Below are 19,337 nucleotides of genomic sequence, written 5' to 3' on the forward strand. Positions count from 1 at the left end.
AAGAGATTGTTGCATTTGAAGCTCATGAGCGAGATGCTACGAAAGTTCATTACATCATGCCCACGACGATGACTGTTGAACTTCAAAATTCCTACGAGGACTACTACCCCTACGAGATGCATCAAGATTTGATGGATAGGTACCATCAAAGCGCGAGGTGGGAAAGGTACGAGATCATCGCTTCGATGATCACTACCAAAATCAAGGATAGAGAGTCCATCACGGACCACCTGCAGAAAATGTAGAGGTATCTGGATCGCTTGCTGAAGTTAAATGTTAACTTCGATGAGGAGTTGGCCATAAATACCATTATACACTCCTTACCTCCTTGTTACAACCAATTTAGTGTGACCTACCACATGCACAAGGAGGAGATCACTTTAAGCAAGCTTCAAGGCCTGCTAAGGACTGCTGAGAGTAGTGTGAAAGACAAATCAGTTGTATCAAATCATGTTGCTACCACCTTCGTCTTGGCAAGGAAAGGGTAAGAAGAGAAAGGATCCCTCTAAGAGACACCATAAAGGAAAGTCCCATAATGGTACCTCTTCAAGTGGAACCAAGGCTGGTCCCACTGCACCCTCCTCCAACCCGAAGGATGCATAGTGCTACTACTGCTATGAGAAAGGGGATTGAAAAAGAAGTTGCTCGAAGTACTTGCAAGATATCAAGGATGGGAAGATAAATCTGTCCTTCGCGAGTATTTATATTATTCATTCTAACAACTCATCACATGCTATATCTTGGGTCCTTGATACAGGATGTGGTTTTCACATTTGTTATGATTTGCAGGACCTAAGAAGAAGTAGGGATGCGGAGCATGGGAAGATAAACTTGATCATGGGGAATAGGAAAGTGTCGCCTGTCACCAAGATTGGAGTTTACTATTTAGTGCTTAGTAGTGGGTTAGGTATAGATTTGAATAATTTTTGTTACTCATCAGAATTGACATGAAACTTTATTTCTTTTCATGGTTTGTATAAACAAGGTTTTAGTTTTTCGTTTAATAATGAAAAAGGTTCTATTAATACTTTCTTTAATGGTTCTTTCTATTTTGAAGCATTGCCTTGTAATGGTATATATGAAACTGTGATGGTTGTAGACAACTTAGGAAATAATGTGTTGCATATCGATTCTTCCAATTTTTTGGACAAAGCATGCTTGTGGCATTGTCGTCTTGGACATGTCAACAAGAAGCTCATAGCCCAACTCCAAAAGGATGGAGTGCTAGAGTCATTTGACCTTAGGGACGATGACGAGTGTGAATCTTGTTTACTTGGAAAGATGACCAAATCACCCTTCACTGGAACTTGTGAAAGGGGTGAAGGTTTATTGGATCTCATACATAGCGTTGTATGTGGGACCTTTAAATCCACCACAAGGGATGAAAACCGCTTTTATGTGACTTTCACCGATGATTATAGCAGATATGGGTATATCTACATAATCAAGCACAAGTCAGAAACCTTTGAAAAGTTCAAAGAGTTTAAAAAAGAAGTGGAGAATCATTTGGGCAAGAAAATCAAGATGCTTCGATCCGGTCGAGGTGGTGAGTACCTTAGTCTTGAATTCCACGACTACCTCAAGGAATGTGGAATTGTTTTGCAATTGATGCCACCTAGGACACTGTAGTTGAATGGTGTGGCTGAGAGGCGCAATCGAACCTTTTTGGACATGGTTCATTCCATGAGGAGTCGTGCTTCGTTACCTATCTCATTTTGGGAGTATGCCTTAGAGAATGCCGCCCATATCCTTAACCTAGTCCCTACAAAGAAGGTTGCCAAAACACCTCACGAGATGTGGACAGGGAAAGCTCCCTCATTGGCACATATCAAGGTTTGGGGCTGCGAGACTTTCGTAAGATGAGAGACTCACAACAAACTCGAACCTCGTAGTGAGTGGTGTATTTTCATCAGCTATCCGCAGAAGTCCTTTGGTTATCTCTTCTATAAACCGAATGACAATGTTGTCTTCGTTGCGAGGTGAGGGGTTTTCCGAGAGCGAGAACTCATAAGCCAAGAGGATAGTGGGAGGCAAATTGATCTTGAAGAGCTTCAAGAATCAAGCGATGAAGGAACCTCTAACGATGGCGTTCAACTTGAGGAGGAAACTCATGTTGAACCGATTCATGAGTCCTTACCTCTTAGACGTTCCAGTAGAGTTAGTGTTCCACCTGTGTTTTATGGTTTTCATATTACCACGAAGGCTCCGAGAAGAAGAGCTTTTGGCTTAGAAGTTTTGCCCCTGCAAAGCCTGACTCCTAGCTAAACTCCATTGTAAGTGAGTTATGCTTACCCTACTTTAAGTATAACTTATGTTTAAGTTTATTATCGTTATTGTGAACCTATAAATAATATATGTGCTAAATATTATAAATTATACAAAGAGTTATTATAATAGCTTTTAACTGCTCGCGATACGAGGAATCTGGTTTGAAGGACCACATAGACTTGTTGGATTTTAGAACAGCTTAAATGCCAAAATGGTCATGCCCTCTGTGTTTCATGTTTGACCCCTGTCTGTACATTGTAGTTGAAAAGTATTGTTTAACACTTATATAATACAAGAAAAAATAATATTGCTCGTAGAGCTTTAGTTAATGATAAATCTAGATTAATAATTAGTCGCAATAAATATTAGACTAAAATCTAGTGATAATGATACTAGGTTCGTCGAAGAAAAATAAATTGTTAGAAGCGAAACGCTACCCGAGTTTGGAATCATCACTTTAACAAGTGAGTGCATAGTTACTTTTATCTTACACATAGATATGAAGTATTTAATATAAATTACATGCTATGTGAGCATATTATCTATGTTCTTAATATATATGTTGGATGAACAAAATATACATGTTTTATTCGATTTAAATTGTATATGTATTTTATACCTATAAGTATGATGGGTAAAGATGGATAGATGATATAGATGATGAAATAATTGATGAGAGGTCTCGATGTTTAAGCTGATTTAGTCATCTAGAAGAGTATAGATGACGACCACAGACTATCCTAGACAGTCTAATGGAATGTTGGCAGGCTCGCAACCTGTAGGTGTTGGTGAACGATGTGTTCACCGGTGTACTTCATCCCCCTCATGGTTGCCTTACTGACATATATTGCGGAGGATTCCCCTAAGCAATATTGTCATCCCGATGATGATCCTTAGGCTAGGTCTCATGAATTAAATGCCTTAGGGACAGAAAGTGAGGATAACGAGAACGAGTAATCGGGTTGAATGATTTGATGAAATTAATGAACTTAATTATTGTGGGTTGAAAATTGTATGTGTTCACCAGACTCCCAAGCCTGACAAATTCAGTTTCTTGTATTACAGGTAGCGACCATAGAACACATGAGTGATGATCTGATGAGATATCAATGGATTATATGTCATTAGGATAATAGATGGTGTAAGGTCTGTACTATTTCTATTTATACTTATGTATTGTATTGACAATGACATCTCGATCTTTTTAATAAAATCACCTTGAGGTGATTCCATGGTCGGGAACTGGCGCGGGGGGGGGGGGGGTCCATTTTTGTTGGTTGTGAAAATATTGTGTGTATGAGCAAGTCTTCTTCCCATTGGTCGTTTCCTTTCCTCCTCCCCACAACAAACTACAACGAAGCCGCCGAACCACGACCGACCTACATGGTGTGTACGGATCACAATCGTGGCCAGCTAGACCACAGACCCGACAATTGTGAGTATACGTGATGGCCGAGTGAGCAAATAACCTACCTATTACATAGGTCCCCGACATCACAAAATTGTTGCTAGACCATATGGGGGATAGGGGCGGAGCTTCAACACATGATTTTTTTTTTTTGGAGAGGGGGGGGGGGGGGGAGAAAATATAATATGTATAAAAATCGGTCAACAGGAGGGCCACATACAAATTTCTTTGGGTCTAATATATATAAAATTAAAGCGTATGGGCTATTTGTAACAAAAAAAATCAGGGGCATAACCCCTCTAGTCCTAATAAAGCTCCACCCATGATGGGGGAGAATATTGACATGCTGTATATTTCCCTATTAAAATATGATGTTTATTCTCATGAAAATATGTTGTTTACGTAGAAAAATATATATATATATATATATATATATATATATATATATATTAAAGTTATGAAAAAATTTAATAGTATTTTGTTTTGATAGGTTGGAATTTCTTTTTTAAATTAGTGTTACAACATTCACCCTTCAATTTTATGTTTTTGTTCACAAACAACCCTTTCACTTTCGTTTGAATTTGTCATAACCCTTGTCTTTTATTACATATTATTAGTATTTAATCATATTAATATTTTTTTTGGCAGGAATGGTCCCTCAACTATATTTGGATCATTTTAAGGTTGATTCCTTTTTGTCTTTTTTGTCGCTCTTCCGTTGGTTATTTGTAGCATTATAGGTTCCTATGTTTTCGTTTAATTATCACTTTATTAGTTTTGCTTACAGATTCAGTGATGTTTTTTTATTTCTTATTTATTTATTTGTTTATAGATCAGTTAAAGAGGGAAAGACTGAGCAACTCAAACTATAAACATTTTCAAAGAACAAACAACGGAAAAAATTGTCGCATCCGACCCCCGCAACGCGGGGGTTCCCCATCTAGTTATTATTATTATTATTATTATTATTTTGAAACTGTTGTGCAACTCTTAGATCCATGCGAAACAATAAACAAACTTGAGAAAATACCAGTAATAGTAAAAAAAACAGGTGGTAATTTCAAGATTTAGACATAAAAATGGATATTTCCGGGTATAGACATGCATTCTGTGAAATCTACTATAGCTTTGCGGAATGACAAAATCGTAATTAAATCAACGTAAAAAAAAAAAAAAAAAAACAAACTCAAGATCCTTTCCGCGGAGTTACAGTAGATTCCGCGGAGCTCTGCGGAAGTAACTCCGAGGAATGAATCTTGAGGGTTTTTTTTTTTTTTTTCCCGCATCGATTCTTCGGAGTTTATATTCATTACCCAACTAATTATTTTCAAAAAAAGATTATCATACTATCATAATCTTTTCTTGAAAATAATTAGTTGATGAATAAATATAAACTCCGAAGACTCGATCCGGGGAAAAAAAACTCGAGATCCATTCCTCGGAGCTACCTCCACGGAATTTACTGTAGCTCCGTGGAATGGATCTTGAGTTTTTTTTTTAAACGTTGATTTAATTACGATTTTGTTATTCCGCGGAGCTCCATTGAGCTACCTCCACGGAATGCATGTCTACACCTGTAAATATTCATTTTCATGTCTAAATTTTAAAAATACCTCATATTTTTTGGTTATTGTCGGTATTTTCCCAACAAACTTAGCTCCATTTTTTCATAATATTCTTGGCCAAAAAAAAAAAAAAAATGAAACAGATTCAAAATTATATTTTGCAGTTTGGTCCATTTGATAGGAAAGACCGTAATCTTCGTCAAACACGATATTTTGGTTCTTTATTGGTTAAATGAGACACGAGTTTATTAATTTGCCTTTTTCTTTTAAAATATTGATATTATTATTGACGCAAAAAATAACTCAAACAATAAAAAAAACATTATATTAAACTCTAAAAGAACTTGTAAGAATAATAGTCTAATTATATATTTATATCTTTTTTTTTTCTTTTACGAAATAAAACTCAAGCTATTCAACATGAGTACATGACCCTTTATAAATTAAACCATTTGCCTTTTTCAATCGTCAACCAATCGTCGTCCTTTTAACTTTTAGAGAGAGAGAAAAAAAAAAATCATCCACAGAGATGGCTTCTTCTTTCTTACTCACGGTGGTGGTTGCGCTCATGGTGATGTCTGTATCCGTGTCGACGGCACAGGCGCAGGCAGACTGTGCGTCGAAGCTACTCCCGTGCGCTCAGTACCTCAACGCCACCACAAAGCCGCCCAACTCCTGTTGCGATCCGATCAAGGAGGCGGTGGCCACCGATCTACAATGTCTGTGTAACCTGTATGAGAATCCTGCCTTCTTGTCTGGAATCGGAATCAATGTTGCTCAGGCACTTCGTCTTCCTCAATTGTGTGGAATCCCCTCTGACACTACCGCCTGTAACACTACTGGTTAGCGATCCTTTTCCTTCATCACTATTTCGCTTTAGCTTTTTAGATCTCACGATACCAAATCATTAAGTACGATGTTTTTTGATCCACCTATTAAGCCGATAATTCAGTAAAATCAATATCACCATTTGATTATTTCAAACAGATGGTTGATAAAATTATACTACAGAAGAACTTGAATTGATCATCATAAAGCATCCATCGATTGATGATATACTGCTATGTATGCTAATTTTTTATATGATTAAATGTTGCAGCTCAATCTCCAACTGGATCCACAACTCAAACTCCACCAGGTATTACTTCATGATCTCCTTACTATGTTTTACCTAATTTTGTCACTATTATTTCTGATTAATTACTTGGGTAAAATTAGATTTATATCAAGAGAAACAACGATCCTGTTTAATCTACATGAACATAAATATTAATCATAATTAGTGCAATTAAACTATAACATTTGATACCTTATTCGTCAATTATCGCTCTTCAATTCTGATTAGGTCCGTTTTCTTTGGAAACTAATTCACGTCAAATATTGTGTTTTTTTTTTTACTGCAAAAAAAGAAAAAAAAAATTCTAAACAAATTGTTTTAGATGAAAAAAAAATTCAATTATAATGAATTTACAACGAATTCACAAGTGTCATTACGAAATTGTTATTTATTTGACACATAAAAATAATTTCGTGTTATTTTATGAAAAAATTTTAAATTAAATCACCATTTTTTGCAACTAAATTATTTATTTATTTATACATTTATAAGAATATTGGTGGGAATTTAAATGTACAAAATAATTGCTTGATCGTGGAAATTATGTTGGAGTTGACTCGGTCAATTGACTAAGCGGTGGCCTTCAATTTTGACCAGGAACTGTTTACCATTGAAATATCTAAACCAAAAATATTTTAATAACTTGTGTTTTATAATTATGAACTACATATTTATTTAATAATATGATCATTGGGCAAAAAGAATTATGGAAAGTTGCATCTTTGATTTTTTATACTATCAATACATACAAGTTAAAAACACCATTTTTTATATTTATAAAATTCATATTTGGTTTGAATGCAATTTAATTAAAATATTTATAGTAGCATCCTTAAAGTTACGTGTATTTTACAGGTAGGACCCCTGGGGCTGGGGGTGGAAACGGTGTGGGTAAAATTGCTTCAAGTGGGGTTATTGGTTTACTATTGATTTCGGCTTGCATGATGTTATTTTAAGTTGGGAGTTGTAGAAATGTCTTCATATATGATTTATTGTTGTGACATCATATGTTATATACTTCTTGGTGTAAAAACCATATATATTTATTTATGGTTCTTAAGAGTGTAGTTTAATAAATCAAGGCTATTAGTTTTCCATGTGTTTACTTAATTACGTTTTCTTTTCATTCAAAATAAATGGGTTTTTATGTCTCAAATGCATATTTTTAGTTAACATCCAACAAAATTTATTTATGATCATATAATCTTGGGTAGGGGTCAGATCAAATTCATTGAGTTTTGATGGATCCGATCCAATCCAATCATCTATTGGATGTTGGATTCTGTCAACAGATCCAATCAAATGTAGTAAACAAAACACGAATAAATCGAACCGATAGAATTGGATGTTGGACATGATTGATTTTATCCATTGTATATTTTTTTTTTGGTTTGCTTCATTGATTATTCATTATTCAACAAATTATACATATGATAACTAAAAATAAACCTTACACAATTACATAAAGTAATATTAACTTCAAGCCTCCAATTTTTTTTAATTGAATAATTAATAATTTTATTTGGATTTGATTAATAATATTGAATATTTATTGGATTAAAATTAGATATCCAATTGGATCGATAGGTTTAGTTATTTATTGGATTTTCTGGCTGATCCAATAATTTATTCAATCCAAATGAATTTTAAAATATTGCATCCAATCCAATTTAATTGTAATCGGATATCCAATCCGATTGGTTGGCTCGTAATTGGATTGATTAATTTGTGCATACTCCTAATCTTGGGTAGATTTAATTTGGATGTTTACATTTTTAGAATTGATAGTTTCTAACGTTGTTAAGAGGTTTATGTTATAGAAAATATATGTTTTGATATAATCGATTTTAACTATGTTATTTTGGAATCACATACGTAACCTTAAAGTTATTTGTTTGTTATTCTGAAGTGTTTGGTGTGTGGCATTGGTAATCTAATAGTGACATGAGTCCAAAGGGTATGGAGATCATTATTGGTTGGGACCTAGAGACATTTGAGGCCATGCTTATGTATAGCTTAGACCAAGCTATTCACTATCCTATTTGTAAACTCGTCTTCAATTTGACATTAATTGTGAAATCATGCAAAACATGTCCAATTTGAATATAACATTACATTATATGATTAAGCATATTAATCATGAAAACAAATTTCAACGTATTAATCATAATCACGAAACCATAAATTCCTGCAAAACATGTCTAATTTGAAAATAATATTATATCATCATTAAATATATTAATCATGAAAAACACATTCAAAAATCATAAAGTTTAAACATTCCAATAAAAATTAAGAATGTCTAAACTCTAAACAAAAGCTAGAAGGGATGTACACAACGGAAATGTATAAGTACTAAATCCAAGGATAAATAAATGAACTAAAACATGTCTCTAATAGAGACTCGTCAACAAAACGGACTTTGATCCTGATCCGAAATCAGTAGTGAATCTAGAACTAAAAACAACGTGATTCCTTATTTAAATTAAACTGAAAAAAATATGAAAGTGCAAGTCTTTTAGCAAAAACAAGATAGGTCCTAAATTTTTTCTTTATATATTTGTTGTATTGAAAAAAAAAGGTAGGTCTTAGGACCTACCTTGTGAATGCTTAGCTACGCCCCTGTCCGAGATGGGTTTGGAGCATGGTTTTTTGTTTCGTTTACCCGTTAACGACTTATACCCGCTAACTATTTTATTAAAAAGGTTGGGTATGGATCATTACTGGTCCGTTCCGTTTATAATCGGTCCGTTACAAATTTTAGAATTATATACTTATATTTTATATTGCTTAAGGTTTAATTTTAATTTCATTTGCAAATACAAGGGACAAAACCCAAAGACCGAACTATTTCTAGATAGGACTCTAGAGTTGACTTATAGACTTTCAATTTTACCAAAAATTATGATGTTATTTCATTTATATTTCATCAAACAATCGCCAATTTCGTTTATAACTCAATAAATTCATTTACGAGTCGAAAGAAAGTTTGCAACTGGTATTCTCTATCACTACAATTGACAGTTAGAAATAAATCGGAAGTAATACCAATAATGATTTTTAATAACAACCGAAAATATTCAAGTATTAATATACTTTTTAAATCAACATTTCTTTTATTTAAGAAATGTTCTGTTAAATAGTAAGCTAAGTAGTGAGCTATAATATATATTTTTAAGAATTAAATAAAATGTGTTGATTATTTGAAAAACTTACGGGTTACGGGATGAGTTTGTATATCTATTGATTAAGTGGATAAATGTATGCGTTTAATTATTTAAAACCCTACAGATTACGAAGCGGGTTTGGATTGGATTATCAAATTTGTTAAAAGGGTTTGGATCAATGTCAATTCGCTGTCGCATTGTCATGTCTACTCTAACCACAAACCAATCATACATCACTAATACCAGATAACACTAACAAATCTACTTGAGACACATTAAATTAATATGCTAGGTTGGAAAGACTGATTAAACAAAAATGGTAGATTCATATAAAACCACATATACACTCAACTTAGTCCAAACCACATATATACCCAATTTAGTCTAACTATGAAACCCAACCAAATGCCTCCTACACCTTGTACATACTCAGCCTCACCTTTGTCAATGCAATTTTGAATGCCTTCGGTTCGATGGGTCAATCTCTCGTTCCAAACTTAATAAATATTATCTATACACACGTGATCAATTACAGTCTCTACACTCACAAGATTTGGGGCATGCTTTCTAGTCCATGGCCACAAGGTCTTAGGTTCAAAATTCTACATGCTCCATCGACTATTAATACTCTACGATTTGCCTTTCACTTGATAACCTTAACATCTATGTGAGGTGATACTCTTAGGGTAAGGTTTAACTTTTTTACCTTCTCGATAAACCTTCTACATGATTTAGATTTTTGAACAAAATCATTAAAAGTCAGAAATCAAAAACAAATAGTGAATATTGCGAAATAGTCGAAGGACCATTTTTACAATATACTTTAAAATAGTTGTAAATGGAAGCTCCTGGAATCATCTTTGTGACTCAAGTCTGAAGTCACCTCCAGTCCATCGCCCAGCTAACGAAAACCGCCCCCAAAACTCTACACAAATCGTAAACCCTTAGTTTCCATTTTTTCCGGCAAATCTGCAACGGCGATGGACGCCGCTAAACTAGAGCAACTAAAGATATTTATCAGTCGGTGCAAATCCGATCCCTCCATTCTCAGCGATCCTTCACTCTCCTTCTTCCGCGACTATCTTGAAAGGTAAATGCATTCATACAATATGCGGTTTTGTCGCACGTCCTTTTTGATTGATTATAGATTTATACTAATTCGTATGAAACATGTTTGGTTTTTGATTTCAGCCTCGGAGCTAAACTTCCGTCATCTGCTTACAAGAGTGAATCGCAATCGGTACCTCTTTTTTCTTGATTTATTTACTGTTTACAGCTGTTGATAATGAATATAAATGATTGGAGCATTTTTGGGGTAAAAGCTGTATAATCGTGTGAACGCCGTTGTTAACGAAATTAATCCAAAATAGATGTATGAGTGACCTAATTATTTTTATGCAAATGTATTGATACGCATGAGTCAACTAACTTTCAAGTTCAAAATTGATGTAAATCCATTTGAATCACAAGTTTGACAATGAGAATTTGTATTGACTGGTTATTAAATTATTGAACAACTTTGACCTTGCAGAAGCCTTATGTAGTGGAAGAGGAAGAAGATGATTTTGAAGAACCTGAAGAAGAAGAGGACGAGATAATAGAATCCGATATTGAATTTGAGGGTGAGACTGTGGAGCCTGATAATGATCCACCACAAAAGGTATGTCCTTACTTCTGTCATCCATCTTTCTGGTTTGTAATTTGTGATTTTGTATTTTCCTCTTAACTTCTTTTTGTGTCTCTTTGTTTTCATTTTTAGATGGGAGATTCTTCAGTGGAGGTCTCTGAAGAAAATCGTGATGCTTCTCAAGAGGCCAAAGCAAAGGGCATGGAAGCAATTTCTGATGGTTTGTTACCCTTTTTCATGTGAAGTTATGCTTGTTACTTTTTAATTAGTGCTAATTGATTGTTGTTAACAGGCAAGCTAGAGGAAGCAATTGAGCACCTCACTGAGGCAATACTGCTCAACCCCACTTCTGCTATTATGTATGCAACAAGAGGTACAACTGAGTTTGAGTTTTGACTAAATTTTTACATTTTTGATTATAGTTTCTTGTCTGTGATTTCTTTTAACTTTTTTTTTCTTCAATAAAGCTTCTGTTTATATCAAAATGAAGAAACCAAATGCTGCGATTCGAGATGCTGATGCTGCTCTACAGGTAGTTCTTTTTTTTCCATATATGTCAACAAGCCAAGTGGTGTCTATTGTTGGTTTTATCAGTTTCTTTCATATCTCACCTCATTGTATATATATACTTTTTGATGAGTAATTCCAGATAAATCCAGATTCTGCTAAAGGCTATAAGTCACGTGGAATTGCACTATCAATGCTCGGTCAATGGGAAAAGGCTGCAAAAGATCTTCATGTAGCTTCTAATATTGATTATGATGAAGAAATAAGTACCATTCTCAAGAAGGTTAATTGTCAAACCACATTATCATTTTTTCAAAACTGATTTATGAATCCTGATTCTTATTTTGTGGTGCATTTAGGTTGAACCAAATGCACACAAGATTGTGGAACACCGTAGGAAATATGATAAGCTAAGAAAAGAAAGGGAGGACAGGAAAATAGAACGTGAGAGGCAACGTCGCAGGGCTGAAGCCAAGGTAAATTCTTTCTTTTAATAAGATGGAATGGAATCACAAAGGAATGGAATGAACAACGTAATTGAATGGAATGAATCATTACATTCCATTGTTGCGTTTGGTTGAAGGAATGGAATGAGCCGTATAAACATGTTGTTTGTTATGTATAGATTGAAAAAAGTATGCGAAACTAAATTGATAAATAGACCAAAAAAAACGATATTTTGTAAATATGAACTTTAATTAAGTAAAAGCATACTGTTCAATAAATTATATATAAGCATATTTTGTTGCGTTTGATATGCTGTATGTATTTCAAATGGTTAAAAACAGGCATGTATCATCTAAAAAATTTGTACAAAATAAGTATATAACATGAAATCTTGAAATAAAATTATATAATAAGAAATATATTTAGTCATCCGTGTAAAATAAAAACAATTTAATTGAAGTTTTTATTATTTTTAATATTAGTATTATTGAAGATTGTATGATTAAAAGTAATTTATAATTTTTATATATCATTCTATTGTGTGGAGGAATGAAAAAAAAAACAGCCTTTCTCCATGGAATGAAAATCAGTCCAAGAGAAGGAATCACATTTCATAGGAATAGGGCTGTAAACGAACTGAACGTTCGGCGAACCGTTCGGCGGGAAGTTCGTTTATGTTCGTTTATTTAATAAATGAACGAACACGAACAAAAATTATTGTTCGTTTAGTTAAATGAACGAACATGAACAATGGTCTCGTTCGTTCATTTATGATCGTGAACATTCGTTTATGATGTTCGTTTACGTTCGTTCGTTTAAGTTTATTTATATTCATCTATATTCAATTATTATTTTTTTATATTGCTATATTATATGTTCGTTTATGTTCATATATGTTCAATTGTGTTTTTTTTATCTTTGTTCGTTTACCATTTTCACGAACATAAATGAACGAACATGAACAAAGTAATTTGTTAAACGAACGAACATGAACAAGAAAATCTCGTTCGTTTATCCGTTCGTGTTCGTTTGTTGTTCGGATAATTTAAACGAACGAACATGAACAAGACCTTATTTGTGTTCGTTTGGTTCGTTTACAGCCCTACATAGGAATGCTTCATTCCATTCCTTTCTTGCAAACAAACTGATTTTTTTTTTCATTCAAACATTCCATTCCCTCTTCTATTACTGATGTCATCACATGTTATCCACAGGCTGCATATGAAAAGGCTAAAAAAGAAGAAAAAGCATCTTCAAGTGAAAGAACTGGAGGAATGCCAGGTGGATTCCCGGGTGGCATGCCATTCCCAGGTGGGTTCCCTGGTGGCATGCCAGGTGGATTCCCAGGAGGTGGGATGCCAGGTGGGTTCCCCGGTGGAATGCCAGGTGGATTCCCAGGAGGTGGTATGCCAGGTGGGTTCCCTGGTGGCGGTGCAGCAGGAGGTGGAATGCCAGGTGGCGGTGCAGCTGGAGGTGGTATGCCAGGTGGCATTGACTACAGCAAGATCTTAAATGTGAGTCACTTTTAGTTTTACATTTGATGATTACATTTAATTTAAACATATATGAAGTAAATATTTGATGTATTGAAATGGGTACACAGGACCCTGAGTTGATGGCTGCATTCAAAGACCCTGAAGTAATGGCTGCTCTGCAAGATGGTATGTAATTTAGTTTCAGTTTTGGAAATATTTGTAAACATTATTGTTGTGGAAAGATATAGAAATAAAAGTATTTTATAATCACAATATCTTTAATCGTTTGTTTGCAGTGATGAAGAATCCAGCGAATCTTGCAAAGCACCAAGCAAACCCAAAGGTGGCTCCACTCATTGCTAAAATGATGAGCAAATTTGGTGGGGCCAATTAAAAACATAGTACCATTTATTTACATTATTAAAACGAGTGAGCTTTTTTAACTAGAAAAGAAAATGTGCAATTTTTGTAAGGTCCTTTCAAGACATTCTTGTTTTCATTTTTACTTAAACCGCAACTGGAATTGGAAGACTTTAAACAAAGTGTTGTCATGTGTCTGATTTGGAATTAACTACCTTCTACTAGGGAATGTTGTCTCACTTCTTCCTAACAACATGGAAACTAAAATGATCAACCAACAATACATAAACTAAGTAAAGTAATCCATATGAGTTGATCGGTGGGAGGGCCAAGATGATTTTGTGGTATGGAAGCCCACCTTGGATCGGTCACCAATTGAAGAAGGAGAAATTTTAATGGGTTACATCGGTGACATGCATCGTTGGTATTTTACTGGGCAATTGTAGTTATATAAACTTCACTTTAATTTGTCAAACATATCATATTATTTTTCTTCTCGATAAAATAACAAATTACCGCGTACCAAACATAACCTACCTAAATGGGTATTTCATATGGATACATTGTTTTGAGTTTATATTAATAAAAGAGAAATAAAATGTTTTTTTAAATAATTACTTATCGTACTATGCAATAAGGCTATGAATTGTGTGTTAAACTGTTAATCAATTCAGTTTCTTTATTTTCAGCATGATTCAAGGTCTTTGGACAAAATGAGGTCGCGTTTGTTACGATATTTAGTACGATCACCATAATGGCACATATGACTTTTTTCCTTATGTGTTAAAAATCTTTGAATTTGAACCCGGTAAATAAACGTTTCAATTATCATCTGTTTTATGTCAATTTTTACACCGGGTCAAACCAGGCGGTTTCTTTAAAAACCGAATTGAACTTGTGCTAGAACCGCTAAAAACCTTTCAAACTAGTTTCTTTGAATTGAAAAGTTGAATTTCATTTAATCCCTTAAAAACAACTCATTTTCAATGCAAATCGAACAATTCAATGACATTGGAAATGAATCATATCCAGGATTCTCGAAATTCTCACACTTCACTTTCTATAACTACTTGTGATTTTCAATACATGATGAATTTGGTTTGTAAATGCACATCACACACTTTAATCGATCTTTTTTTTTTTAAGCTATAAAAAAGATCGTTTGTACTTATGAGCAAAAGTTATTCCCCACTTGCCTCCCTTTTCTTTCAGGGACCAAATCCGACAACGGTGGTTCTCCTTCCCTCTCATGAATCTGTGTCGATGGAAAGGATAACTCGATTTAAGTGAAGCGTGAGAGCTACATTGGTGAGCACAAGACTATAAGCAAACACACATGCCATAGATGGTTGTGATGAAAGGCATCGGAGATGGTTTGTGCAGGACATATCGGAGAAGGTTGAAACGAAAGGAGTTGACAATTGTTGGTAAAGGAGTTACCGGATAGGGTTAGTACTAGGAATGGAGAAGGAGATCGCCTTCCCCTGTGATTTTTATTAAAAAAAAATGAAAGGAAAAGCCACGATTTTGTTAGTTTAATTTTTGATTTTGAAAAAAAAATACAAAAATGACACCTAGACTAAATGCAACCGGGAATCCGGAATGAAATTGGTTAATTACCTTATTTAACAGGTAAAATAATAATAATAATAAAAAAAGTTAGCGATCAATCTGGGACAAAGCAAAAGTTCCGTTGTGCTACAGTGTCAATTTTCCTTGTATATATGTATGCATAAAAATAAAAAATAGATAAAAATTATGGAAACATGGTCGAAACGGTAAAAAGAACGGTTCAACTAAAAAACAAGTTTTTAAAACATTTTTTCCCGATTTCTAATTTCATTAGTAATTTATTGATTTAAAATAAAGTAATCATATATGTAGATCTTCTATTTATCACCTTGTTAAATTTTATTTGCACAGTTGCGAAAAGATTTGAAATTTTATGACCGATACACAATTATGTTAGATATAATAGGGTTTATGTTGGGGATTTGAATAATATTTGGATCGTGTGAATACTTTCCAAACTGATATTTCTACCCTATGTATGGGTTGCAAGAAATCCAACTTAGGATAATCCAAAATGATACTTACGATTCTAGGCATAAAAGCTGTAAGCCAAATTGCTAGAAGGATTCTGTGTTCGTTTGAAGAAAAAGAAAGCTAATGATTTTCATATGTCTCTTCTCAAAGAAAAGGGCCGTTTATATAATATATAATAAACGAGATTAAGGTTTCTCTTAGGGTTGGTCATCATTGGTTGCTTTAGACGCAAGCTAGAAAATCCAAAATTTAATGAGGATTTAGGGTTTCCAAAACTAACGAATTTTGTTAGTTTTACCATAATCACCCTTAAGAATCCTAATTTCCCACTATGTTCCCATATGTAATGAGGATTTAGGGTTTCTCTTAGGCTCTGCCCCTTGGACCCCGCTAGAGGCGCTACGCCTAGACCCCGCCAAAGGGACGCCGCCCCTTTAGAAACCGTGGACCCAAGGTTGTTGCCTCCAGACCCCAGACTTGTCGTCAAACCGGCTTTTAATTCGATCTTATACATTCATGCACTCCACACAAAACCGTATATATATATATATATATATATATATATATATATATATATATATATATATATATATATATATATATATATATATATATATATATATATTAGAGTATAAATTATGAATTCTTTAACTCATATGTTAGTTCCAATTACACAAAATAACATTGTGACACTAAAATCACAAACAAATTATTCTTAATCAAACGGTACACAATAGTCCAAACGGAAATAATTATTAACTATTAATTTTATGAACGTTACATTCCACTTCTTTTTTACTTCATAATACTATAAATAATACTTTTGAATGTTTATGGATATAACATAATTCTTTTTTTAGAACAAAACCATAATATAATAGCTACTAGCCTACTAGTAATATTGTTTCCTTATGTATGCTGCTTTTAAAACATTTGCGACTATAATAATGTTTTTAAAACCTAAAAATAAATATTACAAAGGTTTCCTTGTTAAAGGTTAGTATTTGTAATATTCTAGGTTATCCTTGAACACCAACTCAAAAGCGTTAAGAGTAGGTGAGAAAAAGCAAAAAAGTTTTTGTTGAGTACCAAACAAGATTTAGATACATTTTAGGAGCCCCACATTTGCAATTCTTGAAATATGGGTGGCCATTAACTTCAAAAGTACTTGCACTTCTTTTCTCTTCACCAAACTCCCCATTTTCGAAAATTTTGCGATTAAAGTACAAATGTCCAACTTCTACTGAAAGCTTTTAAATCTTCATATGACCATTCGTCACATAGTTCATCAACCGACTGACTTTTACACTTTCTAAGCATACTCGAACACTAATTTGAACACAACAACCATGTCAAGATTAAAAATTTGAACTGACGAACTATTGAAAATGTAAGCACAAAGAAAACGTGAATAGAGAATATGCATATCATATATTTAGATAATAAAGAATATGATGATGACGTGAACTTTTACTTTTCATATATATATATATATATATATATATATATATATATATATATATATATATATATATATATATATATATATATATATATATATATATATATATATATATATATATGACAAAATTGCAAAAATAGTCACCGTGGTTGGCAAAATTTTGTAGTTTTTGGTCCAAAACGAAATGTTGGTGCACCACTGGTCCAATTTAGATACCTTGTGTGGTTTTGGTCCATATAGCTGTATTTTCTTGTGTTGGTCCACATCCACCTAAAATGACTAATATGCCCCTAAAGTAATTATATTTTGATTTCTTTTATTTATTTTCTTATTCTTACAATTAAAAGAAAAACAAAAACAAAATAAACCCAACCTACCCCCTCCCCCCCCCCCCCCCCCCCCCTCTCTCTCTCTCACACACACACACACATCTTTGGACGCGATCTTCCAATTGGAACTACCACCATCATAAACAAATCAAACCTACACCGCCATCAATACATCTTCTTCTACAACCATTGCTTCACCGACAATGACTTTGTCAGAGCACCCTCTTCTAATGTAAATTTTTTTTGGTGCATACATCTTCATCTCCTACGCATTCAAGATGGTAGTTGTTTGAAATCTCCATCTTCCTTGTTTCCTTCTTTGCCTGCACCGACCTCTGCCCTAGATCAATGGAGTTGCTGATGGTTGATTCCTCTCACTGCTTCAGTTCTTCCTGACAAACTTAAACCCAGAAATTGAAGTCCCCAAATTGAATTTTCTACTAAAATCAAATCCAATTTTGTATTCCAATTTGGTTCCAAGATTCATAATCAAAGTTAGTGTTGGATTAGAGAACGAGATGAAAGAGAGCGAAGAGCTTCCGATCTAACTTAAATCCAAAAAGTGAAGTCCCCAAATCGATTTTGAACAAGCCGGAAAAGGTGAAGCCAAGGCGTCGGCCTTGCCTTGGGCAACGACAGTAGCCCTACCTCCCACTGCCTACACTAAAAATTCAACAATTGTTGCCATCGCCGAATGCCTTCTTGAGGTTACAGAAATTGAAAAGCTTATGGATGGTGTTCTTCATCCAGACCTTGTTTCTTATTTTTCTCCCCCAAACATCTCTTTTATTTTTCTTCCCAACCATACATAATCAAACAACTCACTTGATGAAATATTTTACATATCTTCATCTCAAACCAAAATTATACAGATAGATATAGTGATGATGTATTTAACACCAATTTCTTGTGATCTGAAAAAATAAGGAGGAACATCAAGATGAACAGATACAAAAAAAACTTTAAATCCAAAAATCGTATTCAAATCTAACCCAAAATTAGAACCCACATCTTAGAAAAATGGACCACCAGAAAAACAATCCAATTTTTGTTTCCAAATTTGGTTTATTGAATTAGGAACAATAGAAAACAGGGAGGTGGTGGTGGAGTTGAACTAAAGAGGGGGAGAAGTGGTCGGGGAGAGAGATAGGGAGAGAGAGAGTGTGTGATATCCCCAAAATCTCGGCCAGAAAAGACCGATTTTCATTTATGCTTTTAAAATAATTTCAGAGTAAATCCTTTTGATTTGAAAGAGTTGCGGAATTTGTTCCCAAAAACAAAACATGATAAAACAATGTTTACCAAAGCATTTCATAAAATAAATGTATCTTCATTATATAATCAAAACTCGGGGTGTCATGTTCCGATACAGACCAATAAGCATAAACGATAACATTACAAGTCATTAAACAAATATATACATATACAGACTTGTAAACAAAACAACTTGATGGTTCATCCATCTTACGTCCTTGCGCCACTTCCTGTAATACAAATAAAACTGAGTGGGTCAGGCTTGGGAGACTAGTGAGCATATAGGGTTTTCAACCCACAATAAA

General features: G+C 33.9%; 2 protein-coding genes across 2 annotated transcripts; both read left to right on the forward strand.

Moving 5' to 3' along the window:
* Nucleotides 1–5,694: 5,694 nt before the first annotated feature.
* LOC145001809 (non-specific lipid transfer protein GPI-anchored 7-like) lies at nucleotides 5,695–7,453 on the forward strand. The gene is made up of 3 exons (XM_078961154.1): nucleotides 5,695–6,083; nucleotides 6,341–6,379; nucleotides 7,214–7,453. Exons 1-3 carry the CDS (start codon nucleotides 5,771–5,773, stop codon nucleotides 7,312–7,314), a joined length of 453 nt encoding a protein of 150 aa, XP_078817280.1. The 5' UTR covers nucleotides 5,695–5,770; the 3' UTR covers nucleotides 7,315–7,453.
* Nucleotides 7,454–10,370: 2,917 nt separating this feature from the next.
* Nucleotides 10,371–14,165, forward strand: HIP1 (HSP70-interacting protein 1). The gene is made up of 11 exons (XM_078960780.1): nucleotides 10,371–10,615; nucleotides 10,717–10,765; nucleotides 11,057–11,185; nucleotides 11,285–11,372; nucleotides 11,445–11,525; nucleotides 11,620–11,684; nucleotides 11,802–11,942; nucleotides 12,019–12,135; nucleotides 13,321–13,620; nucleotides 13,710–13,767; nucleotides 13,878–14,165. The coding sequence occupies exons 1-11, from the start codon at nucleotides 10,506–10,508 to the stop codon at nucleotides 13,973–13,975; spliced, it is 1,236 nt and encodes a 411-aa protein (XP_078816906.1). The 5' UTR covers nucleotides 10,371–10,505; the 3' UTR covers nucleotides 13,976–14,165.
* Nucleotides 14,166–19,337: the final 5,172 nt, after the last annotated feature.

This window comes from Lactuca saligna, chromosome 6, assembly GCF_052625555.1.
Source record: "Lactuca saligna cultivar CGN05327 chromosome 6, ASM5262555v1, whole genome shotgun sequence".
Classification (NCBI taxonomy): Eukaryota; Viridiplantae; Streptophyta; class Magnoliopsida; order Asterales; family Asteraceae; genus Lactuca; species Lactuca saligna.

Bases quoted from the DNA above. Each gene is read 5' to 3' on its own strand.
- LOC145001809 (XM_078961154.1), top strand. From the start codon at position 5,771: ATGGCTTCTTCTTTCTTACTCACGGTGGTGGTTGCGCTCATGGTGATG. The intron at 6,084-6,340 runs GTTAGCGATCCT...TAAATGTTGCAG, and splicing joins TACCGCCTGTAACACTACTG to CTCAATCTCCAACTGGATCC. The intron at 6,380-7,213 runs GTATTACTTCAT...TGTATTTTACAG, and splicing joins CACAACTCAAACTCCACCAG to GTAGGACCCCTGGGGCTGGG.
- HIP1 (XM_078960780.1), top strand. From the start codon at position 10,506: ATGGACGCCGCTAAACTAGAGCAACTAAAGATATTTATCAGTCGGTGC. The intron at 10,616-10,716 runs GTAAATGCATTC...TTTTGATTTCAG, and splicing joins TTCCGCGACTATCTTGAAAG to CCTCGGAGCTAAACTTCCGT. The intron at 11,526-11,619 runs GTACAACTGAGT...TCTTCAATAAAG, and splicing joins TATTATGTATGCAACAAGAG to CTTCTGTTTATATCAAAATG.